The sequence below is a fragment of the Musca domestica genome, unplaced genomic scaffold, assembly GCF_030504385.1.
Source record: "Musca domestica strain aabys unplaced genomic scaffold, Musca_domestica.polishedcontigs.V.1.1 1, whole genome shotgun sequence".
NCBI lineage: Eukaryota > Metazoa > Arthropoda > Insecta > Diptera > Muscidae > Musca > Musca domestica.
Genome location: NW_026712114.1, coordinates 48,214,970 through 48,228,806, shown reverse-complemented (window position 1 = coordinate 48,228,806; position 13,837 = coordinate 48,214,970). Strand labels below are relative to the sequence as shown.

The window sequence follows — 13,837 nt, the reverse complement described above, 5'->3', positions numbered from 1 at the left end:
TGAAAAATATTCGTAGAAGTCCAAAATTATTTCTCCTGTAAATAATGAAAAAAATGCCGATTTTTTTTATATACTTTGAGAAAAACCTCAAATGTTTTTGATAGTCCCCGAAAAAAGGTTTAACAATTGTATAACTTGGAAAAAATCAAAGTTAAAATTTTTGTGTAATCTTCCTTGTCAAATTTCAGTGCATATAAAAGGTTCTCATATCTGATTTCTGTGCATACACACATAAGCATAAATGTTGACAATGATATGTTGTCAAATGAATAATATTGAAAAAAAAAAAAAAAAAATGTAAACATATGAATGCATGACATTGCCTTCTTAATTCTACCATGGGAAAAATCATAAAAGGACCATAAAATAGTTCATGAATATTATTGCTAAAAAACCTTTATTATATCTCGAAAGTCCAAAAAAAATCCGCGATTATAGCTGTAATACTTCTTAAATATTAAAGGAAAATGCCGCGAGTATTGTTTGAATATCTTTACGACTTACCAGCCATAAAAACCATAAATGGTTATTGTTTGTCATTCCTGAAATAATACAGGGTGAGATGAAAAAACTGCAACCAACTTAAGACTGCTGTCATTTCTAAGCCACTCGTCCGACAGCTGTTATTATTCCAGTGACAGCTCATTATATTTTTTACACGCGTACAAAAGCATTTTGGTGAGAATTTTCCAGAAAATAAGTTATTCGTGATGGAATTCAAGCGTGATAGTGTGATTTCTTTATATTTGACTGAAAAACCACATGTGGCTATCGTTAGAGCACTCCAGACAACACAAGAAGACAACAACATCAGCAGAAATGGTTCGAAAAGCAAAGAAGCGCCTTGATCCAAACCCCCTGTCGCAGTGGCCGTGAGCTGAACATATCGCAATATACCATTCGGCAACTATTGAAAAATCAGCTCGGGGTAAAGCCATTGAAATCCCAAAAGGTACAAGAACTTAAACTGCAACAGAAAGAAAATAGACTCAGAAGCGCTAAAGAGTTGCTTCCATTGGCCAAAAGTGGTGAACTGCTGAATTTGGTTTTCTCCGAGACATGAGAAAACATTCGTTGTTCAGCAGTTTGCAAACAGATAATATTATCGTGTTAACTTTCCAAAGAGGTCAGCTGAAAATGTGCACCTTCGATTGGCCACCAGAACTCAAGCGCCGTCCATGGTGATGGTGTGGGCGACCATAACAGCGGATGGTCGCTCTCCGCTCGTATCAATCGACCGTGGCATCAGAATAAATGCCGAATATTATCGCGAAAATATTCTGGAGGGTGTATTAAAGCCTTGGGAACGCAAACATTTTGGCCGCAGTGGCCGAAAGTAGAATGGTTACAAAATTAAGTTCCTAACTTCATTTCCAGCGCACAATGGTCATCAAATCTCCGGATACCAATCTGTTGGACTATTGTGTGTGGAGTATTTTGAAAAGGAAGGTTGGCACTAAAGGTACCAAAGTGTCGATCATCTCAAGCAAGCGCTTGGGAATGGACCGAATACCGCAGAGCAACATTCGGGCAGCGTAATAGTTTCATTGTTTCCATAATTCGTGTCAAAGGTGACGAATTTGGTCAAATCTAAACTTATTCTAAAATTTGATGCCATTTCCGAAATTTTTTGCTTTCATTCAATAAAATTAAAAAAAAAAAATGTAAAAATTATGTCGTTTGACTTTGTTGCAGTTTTTTTATCTCACTCTGTATATCAAATTAAATTTTGTTTCGAATTCTGTTACACCATCCAAATTTCATTGTAATCGGGGATAAATAGCATGATGTGTGCATCAAATACATGAAATTATCCGAAAATACATATTAAAATCTGAATTGCTTTTAATATAATTTGAAAAGTTTATTGTTGTACCAAATTCCGTTACACACTCTACATTTCATTGAAATTGGATATATATAGCGTGTTTGGTGCATTAAATACATGAAATAGGTCGGAATTGTATATGGGAGCGATTTCAATATAATTTGACAAATTTATTTTTGTACTAAATTCCGCCACTCACTTCGAATTTCGTTGGAATCAGCCATACATATCGTGTTTGGTGCATCAAATATATTAAACCGACCGCAAATATATATGGGAGCTGTATCAAAATCTGTACCGATTTCAATAAAATTTGGCAAATTTAGTTTTGTAGCAATTTCCGTTGTACATTCCAAATTAGGGACTGTATCTATTACCGATCAATAGATATGTGCCTATAAAACTTTTATTATACCCTACACCACAAAGTCCGTCCGTCCGTCTGTCCATGTATTTTTGTAAACAAAGTACAGTTGGCATTTATTGTCCTATGCAGATGAAATTTTGCACAAATCATTAGTTTGGCCCAAGGACGAACCCTACTGAAAGTGGAGATAATCGGTCAAAATTTAGATATAGCTCCCATATATATCTTCGTCCGATTTGTTTTTTATTGTGCACCAAACGTGTAATATCAGCCCGAATAGTATGGAATTTTGCACATACAACCATATTAGGCCTGGAAATAAGTATGCCAAATTTTATCGAAATCGGTTCAGATATAGCTATAGCTCCCATATATACTGTTTACCCGATTTGTTATTTTTGTCCTCCGCAGCCGTAATATGCACTCTGTAACAACAATATTTGGGGAAATATATCAAATACAACTCAGAAATACATTTGCTAAATTTTATCGAGATCGGTTCAGATTTGGATATGGCTCCCATATATAACTTCGTCCGATTTACTTTTTATTGTGCACCAAACGTCTAATATTTGCCCAAATTAGATGGAATTTGCTACTTACGACCGAATTGAGTCTAGAAGCTAGTATGTAAAATTTGGTGAAGATCGGTTTTGATATAGCTATAGCTCCCATATATACTGTTCATCCGATTTGTTATTTTTGTCCTCCGCAGCCGTAATATGCACTCCGTAACAACAATATTTTGGGAAATATATCATATACAGCTCAGAAATATTTTTGCCAAATTTTATAGAGATCGGTTCCGATTCGGATATAGCTCCCATATATATCTTTATCCGATTTCAAGTTAATTGTGCACCAAATGGGTAATACAGGTCCGAATTTAAAAGATACAAATGCTTCGGCATATTCAGTCCTTTGAACTTTAAATTATAATCAGAGCGTGTATGAACTTTTAATTGTTATGCGGAGCTCTACTAAAATAGCAAAGTGGTGTAGGGTATCATAAAGTCGGCCCCGCCCGACTTTAAGACTTTCTTTACTGTTTTTTTTTTTTTGAGGTACCTCCGATTCTGATGCTATATCCTTAGTTCCAAGTGGAATTTCGAAAATGTATATAGCCAAGTATTACTCCCAGGCAATGCTGTAGTATATTAGGAAATTTTCAGCAAACTCTGTTTTGCAGTTTTAGAGTCTATAAATTACAAACAAACAAGAAATCAAATGTATAAACATTTTCAATTTCGAGCAAAATTTAAACCCACTCCCAGACTACTACAGATCCCATAACATTATGTAATGGAAAACTAGTAAACGTGTACCAACTACATGACAATCGTGGTCGTTGGAAAATATTTTTTTTTTCTATATGGTGTATGTTGTCAAATAGTCGGCCTCTTCGAATTTGATCTTTGCCTTACTCGTGTTCTTCTTGATTTCCTCATTATGCTAATTTTTTGTATTTCAGATTTAAAAAAAAACATCTCATTTAATCATATTTTTCTCCAGGAGAAAAATGAGAACAAAAGAATAATACGGTTTATCTCATTACAAATATTTACGCTTGATGCATTTTTCAAAGGGGATTAAGAATTTATGCTGTCAGCGTTTAAGTTCTTCTTTAAAGCTTATCCCCTAGATGGTCATTTCTATTTTATTTTAATTCTGCCCTGGCAGAGGCAATTAAATCGTTTTCTTCTTGTCTTTCTGATTTAACCATGTACTCGTAGCAGCATTCTTCCTGACATCCGTTAGCTGTGATACAGTTGCAGCAGCATTGGCTTGTATTGTTAAAGATTATGTTGATTTTGTTTCTGTTATTGTTTTAAATGGACAAGCAGTGGTTAAAGCTACGTACACTGGAAAATCCTTTGTCCGACATTAAGACACTTTCGACCATCCTTTGGTTGGATATTGAGATGTGTGTGTGTGTTCGTTCATGTTTTGTTATCTGGCTTGTGTTTCTTTAACAATTGATTGTGTGTGTTGTTTTTTCTCAGTTGCACTGATGATTATTTTCTGATTTGTCCAATTGCAATTGTTATTTTTACAAGTGTGTATAGTTTATTTCTTGTTTAAATGTTTTCTACACTCGGCATTGTATTAATTTGTTATTTAATAAAAGGGTTGTAAAATAAGTTATACTATAAATGTAGTGACAATTAGAGATTTTGAAACGTATTATTGACAATTTTCGTAAATCGATGAAATTATGATATATGTAGCTAATGCATAGACTAACGGCCCGTTCAAAACTAAGAAAGATTACTGTTGTCTTCCAAGTTTACAAACTACTTTTGACAAATTCAAACGATTTTTCGGGGTTGTTTACAATTGTTATACCCTCCACCATGGTATGGAGGGTATATTAATTCATATTCGACATATACATTTTAGACCCCAAAAAGTATATATATTCTTGATCAGCATAAAATTCTATGTCGATTTAGCCATGTCCGTCCGTCTGTGGAAATCACTCTAGTTTCCGAGTCAAATTTATACTATATCTTCACGACTTTTGGTATTGAAAATGGTCTATGTAGGTCCTTATTCTTGGTATTTTGGTGATTTAAGCGAAAATATTCACCGAAAAAGTTTCAAATTTAGTATATGAAGTTCGTATGACAGAAAATTGTCTGTGCAGGCCCACGTCTTCGTATAGCCCCATATACCTCCCGACATTCGGTATTTTGATGACTTTAGCGACATTATTCAACGGAATTGAAGTTCGTAATAGATACTACAGTCTATAAGAGAAAATTGTCTGTATGGGTCCATGTCTTATAGCCTATATATAATGCTTATATATAATGCGACCTCCCGATATTTGGTATTTTGATAATTTTAGGGATATTATTCACCGGAATTGTATTTGCAGTTCATAATGGATAATACAGCTTATTACAAAACCCTGTTTGTGCAGGTCCTCGTTTTGGTATAGCCCCTACATATAATAGTACCTCTCTATATTTGGTATTTTGATGATTATAGCTGAAATCATCAGAATATAAGGGTATTATGTCTGTGTGCATTTGTTTGTAACATGGAAAAGTAAGCGAGATAGACCCATAGTTACTTTTGAGGATCTCCATAGAATCACTTTCTGAGTTGATTTATGCATGTCCGTCCGTCTGTCCATGTATTCTTATGAACAAAATGCAGGTCGCATTTATTATCCGATTGAGATGAAATTTTGCACAAATCATTTGTTTGGCCCAAGGACAAACCCTATTGAAATTGGAGATTTGCCTTTTATTGTGCACCAAACGTGCAACATCAGCCCGAATTGTATGGCATTTTGCACGTACAACCAAATTAGGCCTGAAAATAAGAATGTCAAATTTGATCAAAATCGGTTCAGATATAGCTATAGCTCCCATATATATGTTGCATCCGATTTGTTATTTTTGTCCTCCGCAGACATAATATGCACTCTGTAACAACAATACTTGGGGAAATATATCAAATACAGCACAGAAATACCTTTGCTAAATTTTATCGATATCGGTTCTCATTTGGATATAGCTCCCATATATAACTTCGTCCGATTTACCTTTTATTGTGCACCAAATAGGATGACATTTGGCACTTACCGAATTGAGTCCAGAAGCTAGTATGTCAAATTTGGTGAAAATCGGTTAAGATATAGCTATAGCTCCCATATATATTGTTCATCCGATTTCTAGTATTTGTTACCCACAGCCGTAATATGCACTCTGTAACAACGATATTTCAGGAAATATATCATATACAGCTCAGAAATATATTTGCAAATTTTTTTCGAGATCGGTTCAGATTTGTATATAGCTCCCATATATATCTTTATCTGATTTTAAATTAATTTTGCACCAAATGGGCAATACAAGTCCGAATTTAAAAGATACAAATGCTTCGGCATATTTGATCCTTTGAACTTTAAATTATAATTATAATCATAGCGTGTATGATTGAATACTCCCATAAAAACTTTTAATTGTTACGTAGAGCTTTACTAAATTAGCAAAGTGGTGTAGGGTATCATAAAGTCGGCCCCGCCGACTTTAGGACTTTTTTTACTGGTTTTAAATTTTAGTATTCTAATGGCTTGTGACAAAAGTTGCTATGCAGGTCCATTTTATTTATTTATTATTATTATTACCAAATTCGTTTCAAATGATGGAGGGTATTAAAAGTTCGGCCCTGCCGAACTTACAGCTTGTTTTACTTCTTTCAATATATACCGAACACCTTCTTGAGATAAGCCTTTGTTTTCTTTCTATCAAGACAAAGATCCTCTCTCCAAAGTCGTATGCTTCATATAATAATGTAATATAATAATAACCCCATTTCTATTTAGATGCTACACAACAGCATTTATTTTCAACACAATTTTCTTTAATTTGTGATTTGTTGCATTCGGTCATTTGTGCTATTGGGTGCGGTCATTTGTTTCAATACTTTGTGTATTTATTTGTTGTGTGTGTGTGCGTTATGTCCCAGAATAATAAATACAAACTCAAGTGGTTTATTTGCTACGTTTAAAATACCCTTTTCTATTTCTTTTAGTTATTCTTCGAAATAAAGAGTGAATTGTATTCATCAGACTTTTTGTTGTGGTGCGAATGGACTTATTATGTTTTGTATCTTTCAATTAGTATTTTAAATGACTGTAGCACCACAATAACGAAGGAAGGCATCATAGAAGACATCAACCACACTTGCTCACTGGGGCTTTTTCTCGAAGAGAAAAGAAACCACATTTGCTTAGCATGTTCTTTGTGTGACAATACTACTGACATAGAAATTGAGTATTTAATGTCAATTTTAAATTGGGCTAATTTTATGGATGGGAATTAAAGAGAAAAATAAATTAAAACATCTTGATCAAATTGCCGGCATATACACACCCTCAGCATGTGTATACGAAAAAAACCAAGATGGTTTTAAAAAAGTATCTATAACAAAGAAGCCCTTCAATATTTTCTGATTGGAATTTTTTTTGGAACCTTTTTTTCTGAAATCTTTTCTGTGATATGAACAAAATTTCTTAAACCAGTAAGGAAAGATCAGTATGATGCGCCGTACCACTATGCATATTTTGTTTGACTGGGATTTTATGTGAAGAATATCATACCATATCATAGATCGTTGTAGACTGCACATTAGCGCTTTAAAGCGGTTTAAATCTTAAAAATGGTTGGAATTAGATTTTTACAGAAATTGACGGACCCTGACCATGTTTTTGGGGGGTATTATCAGTTTGGTTGGGCCAAAAATTATGTAACACCTCGAAATATTGGTCCTGTGCATAAGAATTTATATATGGATCTTCCAATCGAAATTTTGCATGTGGCTTGAATTCAGGACTGGGTAGAAGCCTACCAATTTTAATGGTCGTCGGATAATTTGTAATGGGCGAAATAGACCCCAACTTTTATGTAAGAAAATACGAATATTTTCGTTAAACAGCGAATATTTTTAATCCCGGTGAAACCAGAAACACACAAAGGTCACTTCTGACCATTATATTGATGTTGATATCCAAGATATCGGATATAAAGTAAATTAGGTAAATCTGTTTGTAAAAGAAATTGATCTTAGTTATTTTGCTTATAAGTGCAGAAACGTTGGGCTGAGTTTGACAATTCTCACCAATTCGATATGGCTTCTTGCAGGAAAAAGAATTTATCTATAAAAACCGCGAAAAATATGCCAATAAAAAATTAATATTTTTTGGATTTGGACCTAAGGGGGCTTCCAACATATTATAGTGTTGTAGGATATCAAATGGTCGGCCCCGCACGACATTAACATTTGCTTACTGTTTTTTTATTTTTTATAGCATAAGATTTTTTCAATTTTTGACTAGATTTTGCAGCTGTCCTACAGTACTCAACTTATAACCAATATACATTTTTAATGAAGTTAGAGTTTAGGACTGCACTGAAGCTTAGTATTTTGTATGGTCATCGGATAATATGTATATAACTAGTGAAATAGACAACGATTTTGTGTGGAAAAAATATCAACATTTAGTAAATCATAAAAACGTCTCTGGCCTGTACATTGATGCTGAGTTCGAAAAATATAGCCAAATATCGAGGATAAATCAATTGACACGACTGACATGTGAAATTTCTTTTCTTAGTTAGGTCGTTCTGAATTAAGTATTTGACGTAGTAGAAATAGCTGGTTCTTTATATATTGATGCTTTTTAGAGATTGCTTGTTTTTATAAATATTTGTTTCAGATTTATTGTGATTATTCGAACAGAGCAGTCAAACAATGAAACATATCTTACAAACAGGCGGTTCAATGAAATCATTAAACGAAGATATTATACCCCTGCAAAACAGTTTTTGCACGGTTTGAAATTGAAGAATGTCCTAAGGAAATCCAGAGTTTTTTAGAGAAATTTAAAAAAGAAGACCTTGAATGCAAATTCTTAAAAATTTATAATTCCTTGCAAAATTATATTTAAAAATGCAAAATTTCAGCACAAGGAGACTTTATAAAAATATTCCTAAATTAATGATTGTCCTTTATGATTTTTTCTAAGAAATCCTTAGAATGTTCATGATTCTTGATCAAGAAGACATCGTAAAAAATATTTAGAAAAAAAACTGCATTAATATAATAAACAATTTACTAATTTTGTTGAGGAAAATGTTAAAAATATGTTCAAACAAGTAAGCAAAGGCTATAACAGTGCGAAGCCGACCATGTTATATCCTACAGCACTACAATATGTTAGAAGCCCCCTTATGTCCAAATCCATATTGAAAGATTTCGTTTTTGAAATTATGTCATAGAGCACCGCCCAGATATTACCCTCAGCTTTTCGACCAGGGACATTTTCTCAATATTTACGCACTCTATTTTGCAGCTAAATATAATCCAATGGTCATCCAAAATGCAAGACTTCTTCACTGTCCTTATCTCTCTTCTCATACAAAATTTCGTTCCAAATTAAGACTCCTATATGATTTGCTTTTCTACGATATTTGGCTATATTTGTCTGCAAAATCAGCATAAAAAAGCCCGAGGTTCGCCTTTTGTGTATTTTGGATTTCGCCTGCAAGTTATTTTCAGCGTTTCCGTAGAATGAAAATGTTGGTATGTACACTTCAATATTATAATTCAAATTGATCGCATGCGATAAAATATATGAAAAAAATATATATATTATTTTATGCCAAGAGGGCATTCTGAAATGACAAAATTTGTCAAAATCGGTACAGCCATTCTTGAGATATAAGCATTCTAGGTAACATCCCATTCCTTTGAATAAACACATTGTATATACTTGGCTATATACATCCGATATATTTACTATCGGCATCTACGTAACGGTTAGAATTGACCTTTTCGTCTATTTGTGATTTCACCGGGATTAAAAATAATCGCGGCTTAATGGAAAATTAGACTTTTATATAACAAAAATGTTATGGTCTAGGTTGACCATCCAAATTTGAAGGCTTCTGCCCAGCCTTAAGCTTTTATTTCCAAAAGCAATAGGCTTCTTTTCTGGACATAGCCCAACCTCCATGTAAAATTTCGTGAGGATCGGGCCATAATTGCGACCTGTTCGTGATTACAAATTAAAATGGCGAGATAGATCCATCCATTTCGAGGGAAACCAATATTTCGAGGTGTAACATAATTGTTGACCAATCAAACTTATGATACCCCCAACACATAGAGTTGTAGGGATAAAAATCTATGGTTTTTGGTCAAGAATATCTATCTCAAAAGTTGCAGGGGTGTTCTTCACTTTCTTGAAAAATTTTATGTCGGGGTAAGGCAGACCAAATCTGAATCCAAATACAGGAGGAATGATTTTCTAAAAACTAGATGACGGACATGGCTAAATCGACATGTAATTTTATGCTGATCCAGAGATATATACTTTGTGGGGTCTAAAGTGGATATTGGTATATTATTGAAAAAATTTGGAATAGTAGAAGGTAGCGTTTATGGGGTTATACGGAAATAGTATGTAGGAGGTACCTACCTAAAAAGGTGGGTAAAATCATAAAATGAGCGCAAACGTTCCGAACAGTATTCTGTCAGAAGCATAACTACTTATAACGTGCTTCAGTTACCAAAATAAAAACTATTTCGTCGTCGACAGACAATCGGACGGACATGGCTAAACCGACATGGAATTTTATGCTGATCCAGGAATATATACTTTGTGAGGTCTAAAGTGGATATAGGTATATTATTGAAAAAAATTGGAATATAATAGTGTGTAAGAGGTACCTACCTAAAAAGGTGGGTAAAATCATAAAATGAGCGCAAACGTTCCGAACAGTATTCTGTCAGAAGCATAACTACTTATAACGAGCTTCAGTTACCAAAATAAAAACTATTTCGTCGTCGAGAGACATGGCTAAATCGACATGGAATTTTATGCTGATCCAGGGATATATACTTTGTGAGGTCTAAAGTGGATATTGGTATATTATTGAAAAAAATTGGAATATTAGAAGGTATCGTTTATGGGGTTATACGGAAATAGTGTGTAAGAGGTACCTACCTAAAAAGGTGGGTAAAATCATAAAATGAGCACAAACGTTCCGAACAATATTCTGTCAGAAGCATAACTACTTATAACGAGCTTCAGTTATCAAAATAAAAACTATTTCGTTGAAAGTTATGTCTAAAATCATCAAGATATTTGTGGGCGAGATTATTTAAGGGCTGTACGATATCGACACGAGTCTGCGGATAAAAGATAAACAGTTAAAATACAACCTTTATTACATATTATTATTATTTTTTAATGAGATGTAATTATAAATTAAAAAATAAATTTTGATTCCATTGTTAGTTATTAATTACCACATATTACTATTTTCTTGAGATTATTTAAGTGCTCTACGATATCGACACGAGTCTGCGGATAAAAGATAAACAGTTAAAATACAAACGTTATTACATATTACTTTTTTAATGATATGTAATTATTAATTAAAAAAAATATTTTTTTATATTTGATTCCAATGTTAGTCATTTTACTATTTTCTTTCTTTTTTTTTTTCTTCCAATTTATAGCGAAGATTACTATGGCGATGTCGATCTAAAGGCTTTAAAGAAATTGGGCTATTAGATTTCAATCGACGAAGGAAAACAGAAAACAGGGTATGCAAAATATCGGCGCAATACAAAAGCCAAAAATTTTTCATTTCCATGTGAATCCCTTTAACAAACTTAATTGAAGTTCTGGTAGATCAAAGAATAGTTTTTGAGAATGTCGTTCAAAAGAGATACGAATAAGACTGAATGTTGGCTGTTGTTATTGAAAATTGCTCTACCTGCTGAAAAACGAGGAAAAATTCTAAAGATATGATTCACACAAGAAGAACAAAGAACGCACAAACAAACTTAACTCTGTTCATCTGTTTTCACATCCAACCAAATTCCAACCAATGTGTATATAAAACAAACCCAATACGAGTCCATATTAAAAATACAAATTGATTATTTTTACATCTGTAAACTAGTTTTAAGATTATGTTGTAGTCTATACAAGTAAACTGTAAGTTGAAATTAATTTTAATTGTTCGATAATAAATATTAGAATAAAATATTATCTTAATATGCATACACACACATATATCTCTAAACTTTCAAATATTTACAAACCATAATAATACCAAATGCACACACTCACACAAAAAATATCAGTTCACCAATACACACATACGTAATTTACCCAAAATCCTTTAAACTAACAAACTTTTTTTGTTCTAAAGATATTTATGTTCGTTATTACTTTATCCTTCATTCGCAAAAATTTATTAAATTTACTTTCATTTTATTACAGTTCTATATAAAAAGAAGCAACATATCTATGTACATAATTATTATTGAAAAATACACTGAAGATAAATATATATATGAATAGCTAAATTTATGAAATGTTTTAGTTCTGAACATTAATATAATTTTTTGTTTCTTACAAAGTTATTAACTGTTGAAATATTGAATATAGTTTTCTTAATATTTTAACAACCAATTAACTAATTATTTCCTTCCTATCATAGGAATAGAGCTTAATAAACATTTTGGAAATTTAAAAACTTAATGATCAGTCATAATACAATCTCTCTTGACAACCACAATTCTATTAAAGAGTTTTTGTCAGTTTAAAAACTGAAAATAGTTTTAAATTACAGGTTTCGAAAACTTTAAATTTATTTAATATGAAACATATGATGATATGAGATTTGATATGTAGAAATATTGGGATGTGTGCTGCTTGGGGGAAATTAGTTACAAATTCCAGATGTTAGAAGAGTTGGTTGGCATTGCAATTTTTGAATTTCGAAAAAGATAAGTAGTTCTTAATGTCTTAGGCTCTTGGCCAATTATGCTGTTTTTATACCCTCCACAACACTATGGAAGGTATATTAAATAAAATTCTAATTTTAAATTTCTATGTTTAATATTTTAATTCTAATTACGCTATCTTTCGAAGAAATTGAGATAGGAGACTAACATTTTGCGCACATGTTCAGGGTGAGATAAAAAAAAACTGCAACAAAGTCAAACGTCATCATTTTTTACAAATGGCATAACATTTTAGATTTGGTTTAGATTTGTTCGAATTGGTCACCTTTGGCACGAATTATGGCCTTAAAACGGCCAATGAAAAAGTCACATGCTGCCCGAAAGTTGCTCTGCGGCATTTTGGCCCGTTCGCGGCGAAGCGCTAGCTTGAGGTGATCTACGCTTTGGTATTTGTTAGTGCCAACCTTGCTTTCCAAAATACTTCAGACACAATAGTCCAACGGATTGGTATCCGGAGATTTTGGTGGCCATTGTGCGCTGGGAATGAAGCGAGTAACCTTATTTTGTAACCATTCTTGGGTGGCGCGTGCTGAGTGCAATGTTGGAAAGTCCGAGGTCTGCGGCCAAAAGGTTTGAGTGCTCAAGGCTTTAATAAACCCTCCACCACCCTTCTGATGCCACGGTCGATTAATACGAGCGGAGAGCGACGATCGGCTGTTATGGCGGCCCACACCATCACCATGGCCGGCGCCTGAGTTCTGATGGCCAACCGAAGGTGCACATTTTCAGCTGACCTCTTTGTCTTACTTGCCACCATAATTTTGTTTGTTTACAAACTGCAGGGCAACGAATGTATTCTTATCGGAGAAAACCAAATTCGGCAGTTCACCATTTTCGGCTAAGCGAAGCAACTCTTTAGCTCTTATGAGTTTATTTTCTTTCCGTTGCGATTTAAGTTCTTGCAATTTTTGGAATTTCACTGGCTTTACCCCGAGCTCATTTTTCAATATTTGGCGAATGGAATATTGCGATATGTTCAGCTCACGAGCCATTTTTTGGCCACTGCGACGAGGGTTTCGATCAAGTCGCTTCTTTACTTTTCGAACCATTTCTGTTGATGTTACTGTTTTCTTTCATCCACTTGCTGTGCTTAAATGCTGGAGTGCTCTAACGATAGCCACTTGTGGTTTTCCGAGCCATTTTTTGGCCACTGCGACGAGGGTTTCGATCAAGTCGCTTCTTTACTTTTCGAACCATTTCTGTTGATGTTACTGTTTTCTTTCATCCACTTGCTGCGCTTAAATGCTGGAGTGCTCTAACGATAGCCACTTGTGGTTTTCCAGCCAATATAATGAGCTATC

General features: G+C 33.6%; 1 protein-coding gene across 1 annotated transcript in view; it reads left to right on the top strand.

Moving 5' to 3' along the window:
* The window catches only part of LOC101887381 (Chitin binding Peritrophin-A), a 35,915-nt gene extending 23,945 nt beyond the window's left edge, over positions 1 to 11,970 (top strand). The window contains exon 5 of the mRNA XM_005176911.4: positions 11,238 to 11,970. Coding sequence (XP_005176968.1) covers positions 11,238 to 11,292 — 55 coding nt within the window. The 3' untranslated portion in view covers positions 11,293 to 11,970. The remainder of the gene's footprint in view (positions 1 to 11,237) is intronic.
* The last annotated feature ends 1,867 nt before the right edge of the window (positions 11,971 to 13,837 follow it).